General features: G+C 44.0%; 2 protein-coding genes across 2 annotated transcripts in view; both read right to left on the reverse strand.

Annotated features, from left to right (window-relative positions):
- Positions 1-12,928, reverse strand: part of dclk1a (doublecortin-like kinase 1a) — a 256,000-nt gene extending 243,072 nt beyond the window's left edge. Inside the window, exon 1 of the mRNA XM_046318199.1 lies at positions 12,879-12,928. The gene's annotated coding sequence lies outside the window, so the exon portion shown is untranslated. The remainder of the gene's footprint in view (positions 1-12,878) is intronic.
- Positions 12,929-25,561: 12,633 nt separating this feature from the next.
- The window catches only part of ccdc169 (coiled-coil domain containing 169), an 18,613-nt gene continuing 16,674 nt past the window's right edge, over positions 25,562-27,500 (reverse strand). The window contains exon 8 of the mRNA XM_046318179.1: positions 25,562-25,794. Coding sequence (XP_046174135.1) covers positions 25,605-25,794 — 190 coding nt within the window. The 3' untranslated portion in view covers positions 25,562-25,604. The remainder of the gene's footprint in view (positions 25,795-27,500) is intronic.

Here is a 27,500-nt window from a genome sequence, read left to right on the forward strand (position 1 = left end):
ATGTGGATGGACAGTATAGTAGGATGTGGATGGTCAGTATAGTAGGATGTGGATGTGGATGGACAATATAGTAGGATGTGGATGTGGATGGACAGTATAGTAGGATGTGGATGGTCAGTATAGTAGGATGTGGATGTGGATGGACAGTATAGTAGGATGTGGATGTGGATGGACAGTATAGTAGGATGTGGATGGTCAGTATAGTAGGATGTGGATGTGGATGGACAGTATAGTAGGATGTGGATGTGGATGGACAGTATAGTAGGATGTGGATGGACAGTATAGTAGGATGTGGATGTGGATGGACAGTATAGTAGGATGTGGATGTGGATGGTCAGTATAGTAGGATGTGGATGGTCAGTATAGTAGGATGTGGATGGACAGTATAGTAGGATGTGGATGGACAGTATAGTAGGATGTGGATGGACAGTATAGTAGGATAGGATGTGGATGGACAGTATAGTAGGATAGGATGTGGATGGACAGTATAGTAGGATGTGGATGGACAGTATAGTAGGCTAGGCTGTGGATGGACAGTATAGTAGGGTGGAGGCTAGGCTAGGCTGTGGATGGACAGGTTCGTAGGGTAGGCTAGGCTGTGGATGGAGAGTAGAGTAGAGGTAGGCTAGGCTGTGGATGGACAGTATAGTAGGCTAGGATAGGCTAGGCTTGGCTGTGGATGGACAGTAGAGTAGGCTAGGCTGTGGATGGACAGTATATAGTAGGCTAGGATATGGACTATGGCAGTAGAGTTGGCTGTGGATGGACAGTAGATAGTAGGCTAGGCTGTGGATGGACAGTAGAGTAGGCTTGGCTGTGGATGGACAGTATAGTAGGCTAGGATAGGCTAGGCTTGGCTGTGGATGGACAGTAGAGTAGGCTAGGCTGTGGATGGACAGTATAGTAGTAGGAGGATGTGGATGGACAGTAGGGTAGGTAGGATGTGGATGGACAGTATAGTAGGATGTGGATGGACAGTATAGTAGGATGTGGATGTGGCTGTGGATGGACAGTATAATAGGATGTGGATGGACAGTATAGTAGGATGTGGATGGACAGTATAGTAGGATGTGGATGGACAGTATAGTAGGATGTGGATGGACAGTATAATAGGATGTGGATGGACAGTATAGTAGGATGTGGATGGACAGTATAATAGGATGTGGATGGACAGTATAGTAGGATGTGGATGGACAGTATAGTAGGATGTGGATGGACAGTATAGGATGTGGAGGATAGGTGGATGGACAGTATAGTAGGATGTGGATGGACAGTATAATAGGATGTGGATGGACAGTATAGTAGGATGTGGATGGACAGTATAATAGGATGTGGATGGACAGTATAGTAGGATGTGGATGGACAGTATAGTAGGATGTGGATGGACAGTATAGTAGGATGTGGATGGACAGTATAGTAGGATGTGGATGGACAGTATAGTAGGATGTGGATGGACAGTATAGTAGGATGTGGATGGACAGTATAGTAGGATGTGGATGGACAGTATAGTAGGATGTGGATGGACAGTATAATAGGATGTGGATGGACAGTATAGTAGGATGTGGATGGACAGTATAATAGGATGTGGATGGACAGTATAGTAGGATGTGGATGGACAGTATATAGTAGGATGTGGATGGACAGTATAGTATAGGATGTGGATGGACAGTATAGTAGGATGTGGATGGACAGTATAATGGAGGACAGTATAGTAGGATGTGGATGGACAGTATAGTAGGATGTGGATGGACAGTATAGTAGGATGTGGATGGACAGTATAGTAGGATGTGGATGGACAGTATAGTAGGATGTGGATGGACAGTATAGTAGGATGGATGGATGGACAGTATAGTAGGATGTGGATGGACAGTATATAGGATGTGGATGGACAGTATAGTAGGATGGATGGACAGTATAGTAGGATGGACAGGATGGACAGTATAGTAGGATGTGGATGGACAGTATAATAGGATGTGGATGGACAGTATAGTAGGATGTGGATGGACAGTATAGTAGGATGTGGATGGACAGTATAGTAGGATGTGGATGGTCAGTATAGTAGGATGTGGATGGTCAGTATAGTAGGATGTGGATGGACAGTATAGTAGGATAGGATGTGGATGGACAGTATAGTAGGCTGTGGATGGACAGTATAGTAGGATGTGGATGGACAGTATAGTAGGATAGGATGTGGATGGACAGTATAGTAGGATGTGGATGGTCAGTATAGTAGGATGTGGATGTGGATGGACAGTATAGTAGGATGTGGATGTGGATGGACAGTATAGTAGGATGTGGATGGTCAGTATAGTAGGATGTGGATGTGGATGGACAGTATAGTAGGATGTGGATGTGGATGGACAGTATAGTAGGATGTGGATGGTCAGTATAGTAGGATGTGGATGTGGATGGACAGTATAGTAGGATGTGGATGTGGATGGACAGTATAGTAGGATGTGGATGGACAGTATAGTAGGATGTGGATGTGGATGGACAGTATAGTAGGATGTGGATGTGGATGGTCAGTATAGTAGGATGTGGATGGTCAGTATAGTAGGATGTGGATGGACAGTATAGTAGGATGTGGATGGACAGTATAGTAGGATGTGGATGGACAGTATAATAGGATGTGGATGGACAGTATAGTAGGATGTGGATGGACAGTATAGTAGGATGTGGATGGACAGTATAGTAGGATGTGGATGGACAGTATAGTAGGATGTGGATGGACAGTATAATAGGATGTGGATGGACAGTATAGTAGGATGTGGATGGACAGTATAGTAGGATGTGGATGGACAGTATAGTAGGATGTGGATGGACAGTATAATAGGATGTGGATGGACAGTATAGTAGGATGTGGATGGACAGTATAGTAGGATGTGGATGGACAGTATAGTAGGATGTGGATGGACAGTATAGTAGGATGTGGATGGACAGTATAATAGGATGTGGATGGACAGTATAGTAGGATGTGGATGGACAGTATAATAGGATGTGGATGGACAGTATAGTAGGATGTGGATGGACAGTATAGTAGGATGTGGATGGACAGTATAATAGGATGTGGATGGACAGTATAGTAGGATGTGGATGGACAGTATAGTAGGATGTGGATGGACAGTATAGTAGGATGTGGATGGACAGTATAATAGGATGTGGATGGACAGTATAGTAGGATGTGGATGGACAGTATAGTAGGATGTGGATGGACAGTATAATAGGATGTGGATGGACAGTATAGTAGGCTGTGGATGGACAGTATAGTAGGATGTGGATGTGGATGGACAGTATAGTAGGATGTGGATGGACAGTATAGTAGGATGTGGATGGACAGTATAGTAGGCTGTGGATGGACAGTATAGTAGGATGTGGATGTGGATGGACAGTATAGTAGGATGTGGATGGTCAGTATAGTAGGATGTGGATGGACAGTATAGTAGGATGTGGATGGTCAGTATAGTAGGATGTGGATGGTCAGTATAGTAGGATGTGGATGGACAGTATAGTAGGATAGGATGTGGATGGACAGTATAGTAGGCTGTGGATGGACAGTATAGTAGGATAGGATGTGGATGGACAGTATAGTAGGATGTGGATGGTCAGTATAGTAGGATGTGGATGTGGATGGACAGTATAGTAGGATGTGGATGTGGATGGACAGTATAGTAGGATGTGGATGGTCAGTATAGTAGGATGTGGATGTGGATGGACAGTATAGTAGGATGTGGATGTGGATGGACAGTATAGTAGGATGTGGATGGTCAGTATAGTAGGATGTGGATGTGGATGGACAGTATAGTAGGATGTGGATGTGGATGGACAGTATAGTAGGATGTGGATGGACAGTATAGTAGGATGTGGATGTGGATGGACAGTATAGTAGGATGTGGATGTGGATGGTCAGTATAGTAGGATGTGGATGGTCAGTATAGTAGGATGTGGATGGACAGTATAGTAGGATGTGGATGGACAGTATAGTAGGATGTGGATGGACAGTATAGTAGGATAGGATGTGGATGGACAGTATAGTAGGATAGGATGTGGATGGACAGTATAGTAGGATGTGGATGGACAGTATAGTAGGCTAGGCTGTGGATGGACAGTATAGTAGGGTAGGCTAGGCTAGGCTGTGGATGGACAGGTTCGTAGGGTAGGCTAGGCTGTGGATGGAGAGTAGAGTAGGCTAGGCTGTGGATGGACAGTATAGTAGGCTAGGATAGGCTAGGCTTGGCTGTGGATGGACAGTAGAGTAGGCTAGGCTGTGGATGGACAGTATAGTAGGCTAGGATAGGCTAGGCTTGGCTGTGGATGGACAGTAGAGTAGGCTAGGCTGTGGATGGACAGTAGAGTAGGCTTGGCTGTGGATGGACAGTATAGTAGGCTAGGATAGGCTAGGCTTGGCTGTGGATGGACAGTAGAGTAGGCTAGGCTGTGGATGGACAGTATAGTAGGATGTGGATGGACAGTATAGTAGGATGTGGATGGACAGTATAGTAGGATGTGGATGGACAGTATAGTAGGATGTGGATGGACAGTATAGTAGGATGTGGATGGACAGTATAATAGGATGTGGATGGACAGTATAGTAGGATGTGGATGGACAGTATAGTAGGATGTGGATGGACAGTATAGTAGGATGTGGATGGACAGTATAATAGGATGTGGATGGACAGTATAGTAGGATGTGGATGGACAGTATAATAGGATGTGGATGGACAGTATAGTAGGATGTGGATGGACAGTATAGTAGGATGTGGATGGACAGTATAGTAGGATGTGGATGGACAGTATAGTAGGATGTGGATGGACAGTATAATAGGATGTGGATGGACAGTATAGTAGGATGTGGATGGACAGTATAATAGGATGTGGATGGACAGTATAGTAGGATGTGGATGGACAGTATAGTAGGATGTGGATGGACAGTATAGTAGGATGTGGATGGACAGTATAGTAGGATGTGGATGGACAGTATAGTAGGATGTGGATGGACAGTATAATAGGATGTGGATGGACAGTATAGTAGGATGTGGATGGACAGTATAATAGGATGTGGATGGACAGTATAGTAGGATGTGGATGGACAGTATAATAGGATGTGGATGGACAGTATAGTAGGATGTGGATGGACAGTATAGTAGGATGTGGATGGACAGTATAATAGGATGTGGATGGACAGTATAGTAGGATGTGGATGGACAGTATAATAGGATGTGGATGGACAGTATAGTAGGATGTGGATGGACAGTATAGTAGGATGTGGATGGACAGTATAGTAGGATGTGGATGGACAGTATAGTAGGATGTGGATGGACAGTATAGTAGGATGTGGATGGACAGTATAGTAGGATGTGGATGGACAGTATAGTAGGATGTGGATGGACAGTATAGTAGGATGTGGATGGACAGTATAGTAGGATGTGGATGGACAGTATAATAGGATGTGGATGGACAGTATAGTAGGATGTGGATGGACAGTATAGTAGGATGTGGATGGACAGTATAGTAGGATGTGGATGGTCAGTATAGTAGGATGTGGATGGTCAGTATAGTAGGATGTGGATGGACAGTATAGTAGGATAGGATGTGGATGGACAGTATAGTAGGCTGTGGATGGACAGTATAGTAGGATGTGGATGGACAGTATAGTAGGATAGGATGTGGATGGACAGTATAGTAGGATGTGGATGGTCAGTATAGTAGGATGTGGATGTGGATGGACAGTATAGTAGGATGTGGATGTGGATGGACAGTATAGTAGGATGTGGATGGTCAGTATAGTAGGATGTGGATGTGGATGGACAGTATAGTAGGATGTGGATGTGGATGGACAGTATAGTAGGATGTGGATGGTCAGTATAGTAGGATGTGGATGTGGATGGACAGTATAGTAGGATGTGGATGTGGATGGACAGTATAGTAGGATGTGGATGGACAGTATAGTAGGATGTGGATGTGGATGGACAGTATAGTAGGATGATGGTATGTGGATGGTCAGTATAGTAGGATGTGGATGGTCAGTATAGTAGGATGTGGATGGACAGTATAGTAGGATGTGGATGGACAGTATAATAGGATGTGGATGGACAGTATAGTAGGATGTGGATGGACAGTATAGTAGGATGTGGATGGACAGTATAGTAGGATGTGGATGGACAGTATAGTAGGATGTGGATGGACAGTATAATAGGATGTGGATGGACAGTATAGTAGGATGTGGATGGACAGTATAATAGGATGTGGATGGACAGTATAGTAGGATGTGGATGGACAGTATAGTAGGATGTGGATGGACAGTATAATAGGATGTGGATGGACAGTATAGTAGGATGTGGATGGACAGTATAGTAGGATGGACAGTATGGATGGATGGACAGTATAGTAGGATGTGGATGGACAGTATAATAGGATGTGGATGGACAGTATAGTAGGATGTGGATGGACAGTATAGTAGGATGTGGATGGACAGTATAATAGGATGTGGATGGACAGTATAGTAGGCTGTGGATGGACAGTATAGTAGGATGTGGATGTGGATGGACAGTATAGTAGGATGTGGATGGACAGTATAGTAGGATGTGGATGGACAGTATAGTAGGCTGTGGATGGACAGTATAGTAGGATGTGGATGTGGATGGACAGTATAGTAGGATGTGGATGGACCCTACAATAAAGGGAACACTGAAACAACACAATGTAACTCCAAGTCAATCACACTTCTTTTTTCCTTTTTTTCAATTTTTACCTTTATTTAACCAGGCAAGTCAGTTAAGAACATATTCTTATTTTCAATGACCGCCTAGGAACAGTGGGTTAACTGCCTGTTCAGGGGCAGAACGACAGATTTGTACCTTGTCAGCTCGGGGGTTTGAACTCGCAACCTTCCGGTTACTAGTCCAACGCTCTAACCACTAGGCTACGCTGCCGCCCTGTGAAATCAAACTGTCCACTTAGAAAGCAACACTGGTTGACAATAAATTTCACTGCTGTTGTGCAAATGGAATAGACAGGTGGAAATTATAGGCAATTAGCAACAACCCAGTAGCAGGAGGGCAACAACCCAGTAGCAGGACCGCTACCTCCGCCTTTGTGCAAGGAGGAGCAGGATGGGCACTGCAAAATGACCTCCAGCAGGCCACAAATGTGTATGTGTCTGCTCAAATGGTCAGAAAGAAAGACTCCATGAGGGTGGTATGAGGACCCGATGTCCACAAGTGGGGGTTGTGCTTACAGCCCAACACCGTGCAGGACGTTTGGCATTTACCAGAGAACACCAAGATTGGCAAATTCGCCACTGGCGCCCTGTGCTCTTCACAGATGAAAGCAGGTTCACACTGAGCACATGTGACAGACGTGACAGAGTCTGGAGACGCAGAGGAGAACGTTCTGCTGCCTGCAACATCCTCCAGCATGACCGGTTTGGCGGTCATGGTGTGGGGTGGCATTTCTTTGGTGGGCCGCACAGCCCTCCATGTGCTCGCCAGAGGTAGCCTGACTGCCATTAGGTAACGAGATGAGTTCCTCAGACCCCTTGTGAGACCATATGCTGGTGCGGTTGGCCCTGGGTTCCTCCTAATGCAAGACAATGCTAGACCTCATGAGGCTGGAGTGTGTCAGCAGTTCCTGCAAGAGGAAGGCATTGATGCTATGGACTGGCCCGCCCGTTCCCCAGACCTGAATCCAATTGAGCATATCTGGGACATCATGTCTCGCTCCATCCACGTTGCACCACAGACTGTCCAGGAGTTGGCAGATGCTTTAGTCCAGGTCTGGGAGGAGATCCCTCAGGAGACCATCCGCCACCTCCTCAGGAGCATGCCCAGGCGTTTGTAGGTAAGTCATACAGGCACGTGGAGGCCACACACACTACTGAGCCTCATTTAGACTTGTTTTAAGGACATTACATCAAAGTTGGATCAGCCTGTAGTGTGGTTTTCCACTTTAATTCGGAGTGTGACTCCAAATCCAGACCTCCATGGGTTGATCAATTTGATTTCCATTGATAATTTTTCGTGTGATTTTGTTGTCAGCACATTCAACTATGTAAAGAAAAAAGTATTTAATAAGAATATTTCATTCATTCAGATCTAAGGATGTGTTATTTTTAGTGTTCCCTTTATTTTTTTGAGCAGTGTCTATATAAAAGATGCGCACACACAGAGAGGCCAACGCACACGATGGTCCGAGATTTAAACACAAGCTAAATCGTCAGTCTTCATTATCCTGGTCTAAGCAGTTGTGGTGTTGATGTAGTGTTACTTTGTGTAACCTATGAACGGAATAAACGCCAGTGTGTGTTGCTTTTTAAAGCTGCTGTAAAAAAAACAAATACTGTTGTTCAATCAGGGTGTCAAAATGTCCAGGGTTAACTAGCGTTGATTGTTCAATGTGACATTTCTAGTGTTGATTCAGGTTTTAAATTAACTCTGTAAGTATTACATCAACACCTGTTGGTGTAAAACTACTCCAATGTCAGTGTTAAGGACCGTTGTTAAACAAAAACCACACCCATTATTATCATATTTCCCAGCATGCTCTATTTAAAAAATAAATAAAGAAATGTTGTTCCTATGGGACTCCCAATCACAGCCAGTTGTGATACAGCCTGGATTTGAACCAGGGTGTCTGTAGTGATAACTCTAGCACTGAGATGCAGTGCCTTAGACCGCTGCGCCACTCGGGAGCCAGGGAGCTACGGCAGGTAGATTTTTGGAATTGTTTGTTTCAATCTCTGTGTTTTTGCGTTAACATTCGGAAAGTATTCAGACCACTTCACTTTTTCCCCCAAAAATGTAATTTACAGCTTATTCTAAAAATGGATTAAATAGTTGTTTTTCTCTCTTCAATCTCGGCACAATACTCCATAATGGCAAAGCAAAAACAGTTATTTTTTTGGAGGAGGGGACAAAAAAAAGAAATATAACATTTACATAAGTATTCGCACCCTTTACTCAGTACTTTGTTATTGGCAGTGACTACAGCCTCGAGTCTTCTGGGGTATGACGCTACAACCTTGGCACACCTGTATTTAGGGAGTTTCTCCCATTCTTCTCTGCAGATCCTCTCAAGCTCTGTCAGGTTGGATAGGGCGCATTTCTACACAGCTATTTTCAGTTCTACCCAGAGATGTTCGATCAGGTTCAAGTCCGGGCTTTAGATACTTGCCCCGAAGCCACTCCTGTGTTGTCTTGTCTGTGTGCTTAGGGTTGTTGTCCTGTTGGGAGGTGAACCTTTGCCCCAGTCTGAGTTCCTGAGTGCTCTGGAGCAGGTTTTCATCAAGGATTTCACTGTACTTTGCTCCATTCATCTTTCCCTCGATCCTGACTAGTCTCCCAGTCCCTACCATTGAAAAATATCCCCACAGCATGGTGCTGCCACCACCATGCTTCACCATAGGGATGGTATTGGCCAGGTGATGAGTAGTGTCTGGCTTCCTCCAGATGTGGCACTTGGCATTCAGGCCAAAGAGTTCAATCTTGGTTTCATCAGAACAGAGAATCTTGTTTCTCATAGTCTGAGAGTCCTTTGGGTGCCTTTTGGCAAACTCCAAGCAGGCTGTCATGTGCCTTTTCCTGAGGAGTGGCTTCCGTCTGGTCACTCTACCATTAAGGCCTGATTGGCGAAGTGCTGCAGAGATGGTAGTCCTTCTGGAAAGTTCTCTCATCACCACAGAGGAACTCTGGAGCTCTGTCAGAGTGACCATCAGGTTCTTGGTCACCTCCCTGACCATGGCCCGTCTCCATCGATTGCTCAGTTTGGCAGCGTGGCCAGCTCTAGGAAGAGTCTTGGTGATTTCTTCCATTTAAGAATGATGGAGGCCACTGTTTGGTCACTGTTTTCTTGGGGATCTTCAATGCTGCAGATTTGTTTTTGGTACCCATCCCCAGATCTGTGCCTTGACACAATCCTGTCTCGGAGCTCTGGGGAAAATTCCTTTGACCTCATGGCTTGGTTTTTGCTCTGACATGCACTGTCAACTGTGAGACCTTACTGTATATAGACAGGTGTGTGCTTTTCCAAATCATGTCCAATCAATTGAATTTACCACAGGTGGTCTCCAATCAAGTTGTGGGAACATTTCAAGGATGATCAATGGAAACAGGATGCACCTGAGCTCAATTTCGAGTCTCATAGCGAAGGGTCTGAATACTTATGTAAATCTGTTTTTTTTCTGTTTTTTTGAAAACATTTTTAAAAACTGTTTTTTGCTTTGTCATTATGGGGTATTGTGTGTAGATTGATGAGGAAAACATTTAATTTAATCCATTTTAGAATAAGGCTGTAATTTAACAAAATGTGAAAGGGTCAGAATTACTTTCCCGAATGCTCTGATTAATTACATTTATGCTAATTAAAATTAAATACAATTCTAAACTAATCCAATCTGTCATATCTGAAATGTTTGTTTCAGTTAAGATGCCTAGTCTCATGTTTTAGCCTTCCCAACCCGGCATTCAATCTGAATGGAGGTGATTTAAAAAAAAATCTAAATGTTGGATATCCCCACTCTGGCTGGATTCCAATAGGAATGACAGCATACTGTGACTTGCAGGCCTTATTTTGCATGTAAACCATGAGTTTCAGGCCCCTGTATTAGGGTCAAACTTGGCCCTCTAAATAAGGCCTTATGAATGATGTGTTGTATGTGCTAAAGAATTTAATTTGAATGATAATATATTAGCTTAGAATTCACTCAAAGGGCAAGGCACTGTGGGAAATATGCAAAAAAAAAGGCTTTACACTAAGAGGCGTATTAATTTAAAACTGAAAAGTGTGGAACTGTATAAACACTGGACCAGTGTTAAATGTAACACTATCCGTGTTGATTTAACATTGGAGAATTTGCTGTGAAGGACTCGGGGAACACCATAACAGTGTACATACAGTTAGTTAGTCTGTTAGTTAGTTAGTCTGTTAGTTAGTTAGTCTGTTAGTTAGTTAGACTGTGAAGGACTCGGGGAACACCATAACAGTGTACATACAGTTAGTTAGTCTGTTAGTTAGTTAGTCTGTTAGTTAGTTAGTCTGTTAGTTAGTTAGACTGTGAAGGACTCGGGGAACACCATAACAGTGTACATACAGTTAGTTAGTCTGTTAGTTAGTTAGTCTGTTAGTTAGTTAGTCTGTTAGTTAGTTAGACTGTGAAGGACTCGGGGAACACCATAACAGTGTACATTTAACACTGACCTATTGTAAACATTGAATTCTTAAGTGTTTGATACAAGGTATTAGTGAACCCCCATAACAGTGCAACTTTAACAAGGTATTAGTGAACCCCCATAACAGTGCAACTTTAACAATGAGTTAGTCATAGTTAGTTAGTTAATTAGTTAGTTAGTCTGTTAGTCTGTTAGTTAGTTAGTTAGTTAGTTAGTTGTCTGTTAGTTAGTTAGTCTGTTAGTTAGTTAGTCTGTTAGTTAGTTAGTCTGTTTGTTAGTTAGTTAGTCTGTTAGTTAGTTAGTCTGTTAGTTAGTTAGTTTAGTTAGTCTGTTAGTTAGTTAGTCTGTTAGTTAGTTAGTCAGTTAGTTAGTCTGTTAGTTAGTTAGTCTGTTAGTTAGTTAGTCTGTTAGTTAGTTAGTTAGTCTGTTAGTTAGTTAGTTAGTCTGTTAGTTAGTTAGTCTGTTAGTTAGTTAGTCAGTTAGTTAGTCTGTTTGTTAGTTAGTTAGTCTGTTAGTTAGTTAGTCAGTTAGTTAGTCTGTTAGTTAGTTTGTTAGTTAGTTAGTCTGTTAGTTAGTCTGTTAGTTAGTTAGTCTGTTGATGCCGCTGGTGTTGGAGTGTTAAAAGGCGACCCTTTTTAAAAGAGTAAATTCAACACATTTTGGTGGTTCTCCTATAAACACGTTGACAGTGTTACATTTACAGAATGTATTTTTTGCTGAGTAATGCAGTTCACACACTAACTAGCCCATTGCTGAGTAATGCAGTTCACACACTAACTAGCCCATTGCTGAGTAATGCAGTTCACACACTAACTAGCCCATTGCTGAGTAATGCAGTTCACACACTAACTAGCCCATTGCTGAGTAATGCAGTTCACACACTAACTAGCCCATTGCTGAGTAATGCAGTTCACACACTAACTAGCCCATTGCTGAGTAATGCAGTTCACACACTAACTAGCCCATTACTGAGTAATGCAGTTCACACACTAACTAGCCCATTGCTGAGTAATGCAGTTCACACACTAACTAGCCCATTGCTGAGTAATGCAGTTCACACACTAACTAGCCCATTGCTGAGTAATGCAGTTCACACACTAACTAGCCCATTGCTGAGTAATGCAGTTCACACACTAACTAGCCCATTGCTGAGTAATGCAGTTCACACACTAACTAGCCCATTGCTGAGTAATGCAGTTCACACACTAACTAGCCCATTGCTTTACACCAACATGTTCTCCTCGATTACAATTCAAAACAAATGCAGAAATGTGAAAAGAGTCGATGACAAACTGAATTTCTTATCTGGAAAAATATGTTTGATTGTGTTGTTGTATCCAATTGACAATATAAAAGGGGTTTCAAATAGGTCAACACTTTCCACAGTATCGATCGATGCGATCAGCATCAGTCATATCAATAAATAGGTCAATACATGCATGTAGAACACTTTCCACGGTATTGATCGATCTGATCAGCATCAGTCATATCAATAAATAAACAATGATTTTCCACCACAGAGACGGGGCTGTGAATGACATATTTCCAATAATAGCCACATAGAAAAGGAGACAGAGAAACACTTGCTTTAGCAATGTTAACATATGTTTCCCATGCCAATAAAGCCCCTTGAATTGAAACAGAGAGAAGGATAGACACGCACTGACTTTTGCTTATGTCCCTACAGTAAATGATAGTTTTCCATAGTTTGCTTACCTAAGAGGTTCACTAAGGATTCTGTCACCTCCAGTCTTGCTGCGTGTATCCCCCCCAAAGAACTGAAGAATAGGTTTCAGTAAACAGTAGCCAGTGTAGTGTAGACTCGGGACCTTTTTCCTCTTCCCTGATGGCGATCAGAAACCGCAGTTTACGCAGAACAGCGCAGACCTTCTTTGTTGTCCCGTGGATCTCTCCTCCACCACCACCACCAGTGAGCGTGTGTGTGCTTGAGAGAGAGAAAGAGAGAGAGAGAGAGAGGGTGCGTGGAGGCTGGGCTAGGCTTGGCAGCAGCTGCTCGCTCTATACCCCTCCCTCTCTTCTCCTCTCTCTCTTCTCCTCCCTCCCCTCCCTCTCTTCTCACTCCCTCTCTTCTCCTCACTCCCTCTCCTTCCTCTCTTCTCCTCCCTCCCCTTCCTCTCTTCTCCTCTCTCCCTCTCTTCTCCTCCCTCCCCTCCCTCTCTTCTCCTCTCTCTCTTCTCCTCCCTCTCTTCTCCTCCCTCCCCTTCCTCTCTTCTCCTCCCTCCCCTCCCTCTCTTCTCCTCTCTCTCTTCTCTTCTCCTCCCTCCCCTCCCTCTCCTCTTCTCTCTCCCTCTCCTTCCTCTCTTCTCCTCTCTCCCTCCCTCTCTTCTCCTCTCTCCCTCCCTCTCTTCTCCTCTCTCCCTCCCTCTCTTCTCCTCCCTCCCTTCCCTCTCTTCTCCTCCCTCCCTCCCTCTCTTCTCCTCTCTCCCTCCCTCTCCTCTCTTCTTCTCCCTCCCCTCCCTCTCTTCTGTCGTGCTGTGATTTTCATTGAGCCGTCACTCATTGTGATTCAGTCCCACACCTCGGGCTCGTGCTACAGACCAGCATCCCCCACCTCACACGCAGCATGCCCCCCAGGCCACGAGACACCCTGAGCTGTCAGGTCCCACAAAAATATACTACAGTTTACTATAGAATACTACTACAGTACTTACTATAGAAGACTACTACAGTTTACTATAGAATACTACTACAGTACTTACTATAGAATACTACTACAGTTTACTACAGAATACTACTACAGTACTTACTATAGAAGACTACAGTTTACTATAGAATACTACTACAGTACTTATAGAATACTACTACAGTACTTATTATAGAACACGACTACAGTACTTACTATAGAATTCTGTAGCAAACTGTAGTATACTGTATACTACTATAGTACAGACTGTAGTATCCCTCGAGCATGTGTAGTACTTACTATATAATGTTATAGAATACTATAGTGAATACTGCAGTATTATCAGCTAAAACTCTACAGTACACAAAAAACATGGCAACATTTTTAACTATAGTAAATACTACAGTATTTAATATACCCTGCCTATTCCCCCTCCCCATATCCCACTTTATGCCACCCATAAGTGAGGAACCTACAGAACATCCCAAATATAGACCATTACTGTGTTCCATACAAATTTGCCGGGAAAAAAGCAGAAGCTCTGAGCTGTCTGTTCAGACAAGAGTTCGACCTACTTGGTTATGAAACTTTTGCTCTTTTACTATTTCTCCAGTAGGTTTCCTGAAGGAGAAAACTTCCACTTTATGTCAAAGATTTTAAAAAATGTAAACACTATGATAAATACTACAGTATACTGCAATCTGCAAAGAGATACATTAATTACTATAGTACAGTACAGTTTTCTTTTACAACAGTATAAATACTACAGTAAAGTCCACAAAAATACTACAGTGAATACTGGTATGTTTGTGTGTGTGTGGGGGGGGGGGTACAGCTTTGAGAGCCATTTACCTCAATCATTATTCATCAAAGGGGTGGGTGGATTAGAGCGACATGAACAGGAGGAAGAGCAGGTGGAGGAGGTGGAGCAGGGGGAGGTGGAGCAGGTAGTGCAGGAGTAGGAAGAAGAGGAGGAGAAGTAGGAGGAGGAGGAGTGAGCAGGAGGAGGAGGAGGGAGCAGGAGGAGGAGGAGTGGTGAGGAGGGGGAGGAGAAGGAGGAGGAGGGGGAGTGAGCAGGAGGAGGAGGAGTGGTGAGGAGGGGGAGGAGAAGGAGGAGGAGGGGGAGTGAGCAGGACGAGGAGGAGTGAGCAGGAGGAGAAGGAGGAGGAAGAGTGAAAAGGGTGAGGAGGAGGAGGAGGAGGAGGAGGAGTGAAAGGGGGAGGAAGAGGAGTGAAAGGGGAGGAGGAAGAGTGAGCAGGAGGAGTGAGCAGGAGGAGGAGGAGGAGAAGGAGGAAGAGTGAAAATGGTGAGGAGGAGGAGGAGTGAGCAGGAGGAGGAGGAGTGAGCAGGTGAGAGGAGGAGTATGTGTGGACTAGAACAAGAGAGGGGGTAGGAGGGGGAGGAGGAGTAGGAGGAGGAGGAGTGAGCAGGAGGAGGGAGCAGGGGGAGGAGGAGAAGAAGTAGGAGGAGGAGGAGTGAGCAGGAGGAGGAGTGGTGAGTAGGAGGAGGAGGAGAAGGAGGAGGAGGAGTGAGCAGGAGGAGTAGGAGGAGGAGGAGGAGGAGGAGGAGGAGTGAGCAGGAGGAGGAGGAGGAGGAGGAGGAGTGAGCAGGAGGAGGAGGAGTGAGCAGGAGGAGTAGGAGGAGGAGTGAGCAGGAGGAGCAGGAGGAAGAGTGAAAAGGGTGAGGAGGAGGAGGAGTGAAAGGGGGAGGAGGAGGAGTGAAAAGGGGGAGGAGGAGTGAAAAGGGGGAGGAGGAGGAGTGAAAAGTGGGAGGAGGAGTAGGAGGAGTGAGCAGGAGGAGTAGGAGGAGGAGGAGAAGTAGGAGGAGGAAGAGTGAAAAGGGTGAGGAGGAGGAGGAGTGAAGGGGGGGTGAGCAGGAGCAGGAGGAGTGAGCAGGAGGAGGAGGAGGAGTAGGAAGAGTGAAAAGGGTGAGGAGGAGGAGGAGGAGGAGGAGGAGGAGGAGGAGGAGGAGGAGGAGGAGGAGGAGGAGGAGGAGGAGGAGGAGGAGTGAAGGGGGGGGGTGAGCAGGAGAAGTGAGCAGGTGAGAGGAGGAGTATGTGTGGACTAGAGCAAGAGAGGGGGTAGGAGGAGGAGGAGGAGGAGGAGGAGGAGGAGGAGGAGGAGGAGGAGGAGGAGGAGGAGGAGGAGGAGAATTAACACCATTATGTCATCTAGTTCTAGATCCATGTGCAACAAACCTGCTGAGTCTGACATGTACAGTGTTCCTAACCAGCCGTTCTCTTACACACTCGCACACAAACACACACAGACGACACACACAGACACACACACACACACACACACACACACACACACACACACACACACACACACACACACACACACACACACACACACACACACACACACACACACACACACACACACACACACACACAGACAACACACACACACACACAGACACACACACACACGCACACACACACACACACAGACGACACACACACACACACAGACGACACACACACACACAGTCACACACACACACACACAGACACAGACGACACACACACACACAGACACACACACACAAACACACACACACACACAGACACGCACAGCCTACAATCTAGATAAAAAACAAAGGTTCAAGTTGAAACCAAATAAGGTTGTTGAGAGCGATGCCATCGAGGAACCATTTTAGGGTATCTGAGGAACCATTTTAGGGTATCTGAGGAACCATTTTAGGGTATCTGAGGAACCATTTTAGGGTATCTGAGGAACCATTTTAGGGTATCTGAGGAACCATTTTAGGGTATCTGAGGAACCATTTTAGGGTATCTGAGGAACCATTTTAGGGTATCTGAGGAACCATTTTAGGGTATCTGAGGAACCATTTTAGGGTATCTGAGGAACCATTTTAGGGTATCTGAGGAACCATTTTAGGGTATCTGAGGAACCATTTTAGGGTATCTGAGGAACCATTTTAGGGTATCTGAGGAACCATTTTAGGGTATCTGAGGAACCATTTTAGGGTATCTGAGGAACCATTTTAGGGTATCTGAGGAACCATTTTAGGGTATCTGAGGAACCATTTTAGGGTATCTGAGGAACCATTTTAGGGTATCTGAGGAACCATTTTAGGGTATCTGAGGAACCATAGATGGGATGGTTCTTTGACGATCCATACAAAAATCTAAAAGCAGAAATGATTCGGTCCTCCAAGACTAGAATTGAATAGTCCTGCTGTAGGGTTTTGGGCTTTATTTACATATTTACCAGGGTACCTTTCGGCTTGAATTTTCTCGTTACCAGTACACCCATGACTGTTTCCTTGTGATAGAGAAATGATTGTCGCATTCGTTCATTTTCAGTCCTGTGACCTGAACCAAGTGAGTGAACATGATGCCATTGAACTTTGATTATTTAAGATAAATCAATACATATTTTATAGGGCCATCTTTTGAGAGTTTTACCCTCATGCAATGGTATGAAACGTCTGGTTTACAGGCCAGAGCAGGCCTGGAAATCACATTATGCTGGCTTGCAAAGTGTTGTGTATCCCTCCAGCCAGAGTGGGTATATCCAACATTTAGAGAAAAACATTTACCCGCAACCTGTATTCAGAATGACTGCCTGGGTTGGGAAGACTAAGACATGAGACTAACTTAAACATTTAACTGAAACAAACACTTCATTGGCGCGTGCAATAAGTCCAAGTAAAAGATTAGAATAGTAAAAATATATATATTTTTATATTTGAGTAGCATGAGATGAATTAATCAATCAATGTGCATGCCAAAACACAGACATTGAAACCAACCATTATAAAAAGAGCATGCTGGGAAATATGATAACACACACACACACTTAACTCAAAGGTTCTTTATCGGACAAGAGTTTCCCAAGAAAACTTAAGAGCTGAGGAAGAACCAGTTAAGAACATTAATTTCTTTTGGTGTACTACCTCCTACACACACACACACACATAAACACACACACTGCGTATACTACCTCCTACAACCTCCCGCATTACATAAACAATACTGGAGCATCGTCAAACTCTTATTTTTAGCCTATTCTATTTATGTAATGACTTTAGTTGTTCTAATATACTCAGCATGGCTCTGTCAGATATAGGTAAGATACTCAGCCTGGTTCTGTCAGATATAGGTAAGATACTCAGCCTGGTTCTGTCAGATATAGGTAAGATACTCAGCCTGGTTCTGTCAGATATAGGTAAGATACTCAGCCTGGTTCTGTCAGATATAGATAAGATACTCAGCCTGGTTCTGTCAGATATAGATAAGATACTCAGCCTGGTTCTGTCAGATATAGGTAAGATACTCAGCCTGGTTCTGTCAGATATAGATAAGATACTCAGCCTGGTTCTGTCAGATATAGATAAGATACTCAGCTTGGTTCTGTCAGATATAGATAAGATACTCAGCCTGGTTCTGTCAGATATAGGTAAGATACTCAGCCTGGCTCTGTCAGATATAGGTAAGATACTCAGCCTGGTTCTGTCAGATATAGATAAGATACTCAGCCTGGCTCTGTCAGATATAGATAGATAAGATACTCAGCCTGGTTCTGTCAGATATAGGTAAGATACTCAGCCTGGCTCTGTCAGATATAGGTAAGATACTCAGCCTGGTTCTGTCAGATATAGATAAGATACTCAGCCTGGTTCTGTCAGATATAGGTAAGATACTCAGCCTGGTTCTGTCAGATATAGATAAGATACTCAGCCTGGCTCTGTCAGATATAGATAGGTAAGATACTCAGTCTGGTTCTGTCAGATATAGATAAGATACTCAGCCTGGCTCTGTCAGATATAGATAGGTAAGATACTCAGCCTGGTTCTGTCAGATATAGGTAAGATACTCAGCCTGGTTCTGTCAGATATAGATAGATAAGATACTCAGCCTGGTTCTGTCAGATATAGATAGGTAAGATACTCAGTCTGGTTCTGTCAGATATAGGTAAGATACTCAGCCTGGTTCTGTCAGATATAGGTAAGATACTCAGCCTGGTTCTGTCAGATATAGGTAAGATACTCAGCCTGGTTCTGTCAGATATAGATAAGATACTCAGCCTGGTTCTGTCAGATATAGGTAAGATACTCAGCCTGGTTCTGTCAGATATAGATAAGATACTCAGCCTGGTTCTGTCAGATATAGATAAGATACTCAGCCTGGTTCTGTCAGATATAGATAAGATACTCAGCCTGGTTCTGTCAGATATAGGTAAGATACTCAGCCTGGTTCTGTCAGATATAGATAAGATACTCAGCCTGGTTCTGTCAGATATAGATAAGATACTCAGCCTGGTTCTGTCAGATATAGGTAAGATACTCAGCCTGGTTCTGTCAGATATAGATAAGATACTCAGCCTGGTTCTGTCAGATATAGGTTATTTTTTAATTTAAATTTACCTTTATTTAACTGGGCAAGTCAGTTAAGAACAAATTCTTATTTACAATGACGGCCTATCGGGGAACAGTGTGTTAACTGCCTTGTTCAGGGGTAGAACGACAGATTTTTACCTTGTCAGCTCAGGGATTCAATCCACCAACCTTTTGGGTACTGGCTCTACGCTCTAACCACTAGGCTACCTGCCGCCTCTACGCTCTAACCACTAGGCTACCTGCTGCCTCTACGCTCTAACCACTAGGCTACCTGCCGCCTCTACGCTCTAACCACTAGGCTACCTGCCGCCTCTACGCTCTAACCACTAGGCTACATGCCGCCTCTACGCTCTAACCACTAGGCTACCTGCCGCCTCTACGCTCTAACCACTAGGCTACATGCCGCCTCTACGCTCTAACCACTAGGCTACCTGCCGCCTCTACGCTCTAACCACTAGGCTACCTGCCGCCTCTACGCTCTAACCACTAGGCTACCTGCCGCCTCTACTCTCTAACCACTAGGCTACCTGCCGCCTCTACGCTCTAACCACTAGACTACCAGCCGCCTCTACGCTCTAACCACTAGGCTACCTGCCGCCTCTACGCTCTAACCACTAGGCTACCTGCCGCCTCTACGCTCTAACCACTAGGCTACCTGCCGCCTCTACGCTCTAACCACTAGGCTACCTGCCGCCTCTACGCTCTAACCACTAGGCTACCTGCCGCCTCTACGCTCTAACCACTAGGCTACCTGCCGCCTCTACGCTCTAACCACTAGGCTACCTGCCGCCTCAACGCTCTAACCACTAGGCTACCTACCGCCTCTACGCTCTAACCACTAGGCTACCTGCCGCCTCAACGCTCTAACCACTAGGCTACCTACCGCCTCTATGCTCTAACCACTAGGCTACCTGCCGCCTCAACGCTCTAACCACTAGGCTACCTGCCGCCTCTATGCTCTAACCACTAAGCTACCTACCGCCTCTACGCTCTAACCACTAGGCTACCTGCCGCCTCTACACTCTAACCACTAGGCTACCTGCCGCCTCTACGCTCTAACCACTAGGCTACCTGCCTCCTCTACACTCTAACCACTAGGCTACCTAACTGTCGTTAAGCTACACATATGAAACAAACGGTAGAGCTACCTGATAAAGAATTAGTCCAGTGTTTATGTTAACGTGCCAAGGAATCAAACTGTCCCCTTTAATAATAGAGGTCCATGCTATAGAGGTCCATGCTGTAGAGGTCCATGCTGTAGAGGTCCATGCTGTAGAGGTCCATGCTGTAGAGGTCCATGCTGTAGAGGTCCATGCTGTAGAGGTCCATGCTGTAGAGGTCCATGCTGTAGAGGTCCATGCTGTAGAGGTCCATGCTGTAGAGATGGTCGTCCTGTATTTCAACTGACATCTATTGTTGCCCCATTTATTGTAGCCTTGTTATACAGGAAAATGAAGACTCAACTAATCAGTTCATTTACTGTCTCTGACCAAAACCCTAAATCCTAGTCTCTTTAAATGAACAGTCTTGACTGACAGGTTAGTCCAACCATAGTCTCGTTAAATGAACAGTTTTGATTGACAGGTTAGTCCAACCATAGTCTCTTTAAATTAACAGTTTTGATTGACAGGTTAGTCCAACCATAGTCTCTTTAAATGAACAGTTTTGATTGACAGGTTAGTCCAACCATAGTCTCTTTAAATGAACAGTCTTGACTGACAGGTTTGTCAAACCATAGTCTCTTTAAATGAACAGTCTTGACTGACAGGTTTGTCAAACCATAGTCTCTTTAAATGAACAGTCTTGATTGACAGGTTACTCCAACCATAGTCTCTTTAAATGAACAGTCTTGACTGACAGGTTAGTCCAACCATAGTCTCTTTAAATAAACAGTTTTGATTGACAGGTTAGTCAAACCATAGTCTCTTTAAATGAACAGTCTTGACTGACAGGTTTGTCAAACCATAGTCTCTTTAAATGAACAGTCTTGATTGACAGGTTACTCCAACCATAGTCTCTTTAAATGAACAGTCTTGATTGACAGGTTAGTCCAACCATAGTCTCTTTAAATGAACAGTCTTGACTGACAGGTTTGTCAAACCATAGTCTCTTTAAATGAACAGTTTTGATTGACAGGTTAGTCCAACCATAGTCTCTTTAAATGAACAGTCTTGACTGACAGGTTTGTCAAACCATAGTCTCTTTAAATGAACAGTCTTGACTGACAGGTTTGTCAAACCATAGTCTCTTTAAATGAACAGTCTTGATTGACAGGTTACTCCAACCATAGTCTCTTTAAATGAACAGTCTTGACTGACAGGTTAGTCCAACCATAGTCTCTTTAAATAAACAGTTTTGATTGACAGGTTAGTCAAACCATAGTCTCTTTAAATGAACAGTCTTGACTGACAGGTTTGTCAAACCATAGTCTCTTTAAATGAACAGTCTTGATTGACAGGTTAGTCCAACCATAGTCTCTTTAAATGAACAGTCTTGACTGACAGGTTTGTCAAACCATAGTCTCTTTAAATGAACAGTCTTGACTGACAGGTTTGTCAAACCATAGTCTCTTTAAATGAACAGTCTTGATTGACAGGTTACTCCAACCATAGTCTCTTTAAATGAACAGTTTTGATTGACAGGTTACTCCAACCATAGTCTCTTTAAATGAACAGCCGTGTATGACAAGCCATAAGACAGCTGAACAATTAATCAAATGGCCACCAGACTATTTAACTGCACCCAGTCTCCTCTGAACAGTTGATGTTGAGATGTGTTCTGTTACTTGAACTCTGTGAAGCATTTATTTGGGCTGGACTGGGCTGTCTACAGTAACTATTATAAACAGTTGGACATTGGGTTGTCTACAGTAACTATTATAGACAGTTGGACATTGGGCTGTCTACAGTAACTATTATAAACAGTTGGACATTGGGTTGTCTACAGTAACTATTGTAGACAGTTGGACATTGGGCTGTCTACAGTAACTATTGTAGACAGTTGGACATTGGGCTGTCTGTAGTAACTATTGTAGACAGTTGGACATTGGGCTGGCTACAGTAACTATTATAAACAGTTGGACATTGGGTTGTCTACAGTAACTATTATAGACAGTTGGACATTGGGCTGGCTACAGTAACTATTATAAACAGTTGGACATTGGGTTGTCTACAGTAACTATTATAAACAGTTGGACATTGGGTTGTCTACAGTAACTATTATAAACAGTTGGACATTGGGCTGGGCTGTCTACAGTAACTATTATAAACAGTTGGACATTGGACTGGGCTGTCTACAGTAACTATTATAGACAGTTGGACATTGGGCTGTCTACAGTAACTATTATAAACAGTTGGACATTGGGTTGTCTACAGTAACTATTATAAACAGTTGGACATTGGGCTGTCTGTAGTAACTATTGTAGACAGTTGGATATTGGGCTATCTACAGTAACTATTATAGACAGTTGGACATTGGGCTGTTTGTAGTAACTATTGTAGACAGTTGGACATTGGGCTGTCTACAGTAACTATTGTAGACAGTTGGACATTGGGCTGTCTGTAGTAACTATTGTAGACAGTTGGACATTGGGCTGTCTACAGTAACTATTGTAGACAGTTGGACATTGGACTGGGCTGTCTACAGTAACTATTATAGACAGTTGGACATTGGGCTGGGCTGTCTACAGTAACTATTGTAGACAGTTGGACATTGGGCTGGGCTGTCTACAGTAACTATTATAAACAGTTGGACATTGGACTGGGCTGTCTACAGTAACTATTGTAGACAGTTGGACATTGGGCTGTCTACAGTAACTATTGTAGACAGTTGGACATTGGGCTGTCTGTAGTAACTATTGTAGACAGTTGACATTGGGCTGTCTGTAGTAACTATTGTAGACAGTTGGACATTGGGCTGTCTACAGTAACTATTGTAGACAGTTGGACATTGGACTGGGCTGTCTACAGTAACTATTATAGACAGTTGGACATTGGGCTGGGCTGTCTACAGTAACTATTGTAGACAGTTGGACATTGGGCTGGGCTGTCTACAGTAACTATTATAAACAGTTGGACATTGGACTGGGCTGTCTACAGTAACTATTATAGACAGTTGGACATTGGGCTGGCTACAGTAACTATTATAGACAGTTGGACATTGGGCTGTCTACAGTAACTATTATAGACAGTTGGACATTGGGCTGGCTACAGTAACTATTATAGACAGTTGGACATTGGGCTGTCTACAGTAACTATTATAGACAGTTGGACATTGGGCGGTCTACAGTAACTATTATAGACAGTTGGACATTGGGCTGGGCTGTCTACAGTAACTATTATAGACAGTTGGACATTGGGCTGTTTGTAGTAACTATTGTATACAGTTGGACATTGGGCGGTCTACAGTAACTATTATAGACAGTTGGACATTGGGCTGGGCTGTCTACAGTAACTATTATAGACAGTTGGACATTGGGCTGTTTGTAGTAACTATTGTAGACAGTTGGACATTGGGCTGTCTACAGTAACTATTATAGACAGTTGGACATTGGGGTGTCTACAGTAACTATTATAAACAGTTGGACATTGGGCGGTCTACAGTAACTATTATAGACAGTTGGACATTGGGCTGGGTTGTCTACAGTAACTATTATAGACAGTTGGACATTGGGCGGTCTACAGTAACTATTATAGACAGTTGGACATTGGGCTGGGCTGTCTACAGTAACTATTATAGACAGTTGGACATTGGGCTGTCTACAGTAACTATTATAGACAGTTGGACATTGGGCGGTCTACAGTAACTATTATAGACAGTTGGACATTGGGCTGGGCTGTCTACAGTAACTATTATAGACAGTTGGACATTGGGCTGTCTACAGTAACTATTATAGACAGTTGGACATTGGGCTGTCTACAGTAACTATTATAGGCAGTTGGACATTGGGCTGTCTACAGTAACTATTATAGGCAGTTGGACATTGGGCTGCCTGTAGAAACTATTGTAGACAATTGGACATTGGGCTGTCTACAGTAACTATTATAGACAGTTGGACATTGGGCTGGGCTGTCTACAGTAACTATTATAGACAGTTGGACATTGGGCTGTCTACAGTAACTATTATAGACAGTTGGACATTGGGCTGGCTACAGTAACATTTATAGACAGTTGGACATTGGGCTGTCTACAGTAACTATTATAGACAGTTGGACATTGGGCGGTCTACAGTAACTATTATAGACAGTTGGACATTGGGCTGGGCTGTCTACAGTAACTATTATAGGCAGTTGGACATTGGGCTGTCTACAGTAACTATTATAGGCAGTTGGACATTGGGCTGGTCTGTCTACAGTAACTATTATAGGCAGTTGGACATTGGGCTGTCTACAGTAACTATTATAGGCAGTTGGACATTGGGCTGTCTACAGTAACTATTATAGGCAGTTGGACATTGGGCTGTCTACAGTAACTATTGTAGACAGTTGGACATTGGGCTGTCTACAGTAACTATTATAGGCAGTTGGACATTGGGCTGTCTACAGTAACTATTATAGGCAGTTGGACATTGGGCTGTCTACAGTAACTATTATAGGCAGTTGGACATTGGGCTGTCTACAGTAACTATTGTAGACAGTTGGACATTGGGCTGTCTACAGTAACTATTATATATTCTATCCCCTCCTCATCCCTTCTCTCCTCTCCTCTATCCCCTCCTCATCCCTTCTCTCCTCTACCCCCTCCTCATCCCTTCTCTCCTCTATCCCCTCCTCTACCCCCTCCTCATCCCTTCTCCTCTCCTCTATCCCCTCCTCATCCCTCTCCTCTCCTCTATCCCCTCCTCATCCCTCTCCTCTCCTCTATCCCCTCCTCATCCCTTCTCCTCTATATCCCTTCTCCTCTATCCCCTCATCCCTCTCCTCTCCTCTATCCCCTCCTCATCCCTCTCCTCTCCTCTATCCCCTCCTCATCCCTTCTCTCCTCTATCCCCTCCTCATCCCTTCTCTCCTCTATCCCCTCCTCATCCCTTCTCTCCTCTGTCCCCTCCATCCCCTCCTCATCCCTTCTCTCCTCTATCCCCTCATCCCTTCTCCTCTATCCCCTCATCCCTTCTCCTCTATCCCCTCATCCCCTCTCTATCCCCTCCTCATCCCTTCTCCTCTATCCCCTCCATCCCCTCCTCATCCCTTCTCTCCTCTATCCCCTCATCCCTTCTCCTCTATCCCCTCCTCTCCACTTCCTTCCACCATTCTTTCCTCTCTTCTCCTTCCCACTCCTCCATGCTACAACTCTCCTTTGTTCTTCAATTCAATCCTGTCGTCCCCACAGATCTCAAAAAAATAACATTAGGGTATAAATACACACCACATTACCAGTGAGACAATTTTATTACACAAATCAAACCAGCACTGTTGTATATGAGAGGTGACTCAGTGTTTCAGTATGGGTAACCTGCTCCCCAACTCAGCCTTCCTGACTCCTCTTCCTCCCTCTTTTCCTCCTCCTCTTCCTCCTTCCTCACTTCCTCTGTCTCTTACTCCACCACTTCCTCCCTCTCTTCCTCCTCCTCCTCCCTCTCTTCCTCCTCCTCTTCCTGACTGCTTACTGGTCTGCTTCCCCCTGTCAGAGAGAGAGAGAGAGAGAGAGAGAGAGAGACAGACAGACAGAGAGAGAGACAGAGAGAGAGACAGAGAGAGAGACAGAGAGAGATGGAACATATGGATGGATGGATATATTTTATGAATAAACAAACATACAAATGAAACATCAAAATCTTAATCATTTTCAGATTTGATACATTATAAAGATGATATCAGAGGATTTTAAAAAACAATTTTATGATAAAAGTACTACCTTACATAACGAAATAACCGGCATTGAGAAGATGATTTCATAACAGATTCTGACTCTGCCTTGACGGAATTATTCTGAGCTGTCAACTCAAAACATGTAAAGTGAAGTTCAAAGTCATTCACAACCCATCACAGTCACAAAACCAATGATATCGCCTAATCTGTGTAGTTGAAATGTATGTGTGTGTGTGTGTGTGTGTGTGTGTGTGTGTGTGTGTGTGTGTGTGTGTGTGTGTGTGTGTGTGTGTGTGTGTGTGTGTGTGTGTGTGTGTGTGTGTGTGTGTGTGTGTGTGTGTGTGTGTGTGTGTGTGTGTGTGTGTGTGTGTGTGTGTTTAATAATCCACCAGCAGACCTTAATTTGACAGACACTGACAGATTGTAGTTATATAATATGGGGCCCCTACTACAGAATGTAGTTATATAATATGGGGCCCCTACTACAGAATGTAGTTATATAATATGGGGCCCCTACTACAGAATGTAATATGGGGCCCCTACTACAGAATGTAATATGGGGCCCCTACTACAGAATGTAATATGGGGCCCCTACTACAGAATGTAATATGGGGCCCCTACTACAGAATGTAATATGGGGCCCCTACTACAGAATGTAATATGGGGCCCCTACTACAGAATGTAATATGGGGCCCCTACTACAGAATGTAATATGGGGCCCCTACTACAGAATGTAATATGGGGCCCCTACTACAGAATGTAATATGGGGCCCCTACTACAGAATGTAATATGGGGCCCCTACTACAGAATGTAATATGGGTCCCCTAATACAGAATGTAATATGGGGCCCCTACTACAGAGTGTAAAATGGGGCCCCTACTACAGAATGTAATATGGGGCCCCTACTACAGAATGTAATATGGGGCCCCTACTACAGAATGTAGTTGTATAATATGGGGCCCCTACTACAGAATGTAATATGGGGCCCCTACTACAGAATGTAGTTATGAGAGTGAGAGAGAGCAAAGATGAGTAGACATGTTTGTATTGAGTCAGAAATGTCCTTAAATAACTACTAGATATCTATACCAACAGGCCTTTCAGATTAGAGGGTCTAGATATCTACACCAACAGGCCTTTCAGATTAGAGGGTCTAGATATCTACACCAACAGGCCTTACAGAATGTAATATGGGGCCCCTACTACAGAATGTAATATGGGGCCCCTACTACAGAATGTAATATGGGGCCCCTACTACAGAATGTAATATGGGGCCCCTACTACAGAATGTAATATGGGGCCCCTACTACAGAATGTAATATGGGGCCCCTACTACAGAATGTAATATGGGGCCCCTACTACAGAATGTAATATGGGGCCCCTACTACAGAATGTAATATGAAGCCCCTACTACAGAATGTAATATGGGGCCCCTACTACAGAATGTAATATGGGGCCCCTACTACAGAATGTAATATGGGGCCCCTACTACAGAATGTAGTTGTATAATATGGGGC

This window comes from Oncorhynchus gorbuscha, linkage group LG20, assembly GCF_021184085.1.
Source record: "Oncorhynchus gorbuscha isolate QuinsamMale2020 ecotype Even-year linkage group LG20, OgorEven_v1.0, whole genome shotgun sequence".
Taxonomy (NCBI): Eukaryota; Metazoa; Chordata; class Actinopteri; order Salmoniformes; family Salmonidae; genus Oncorhynchus; species Oncorhynchus gorbuscha.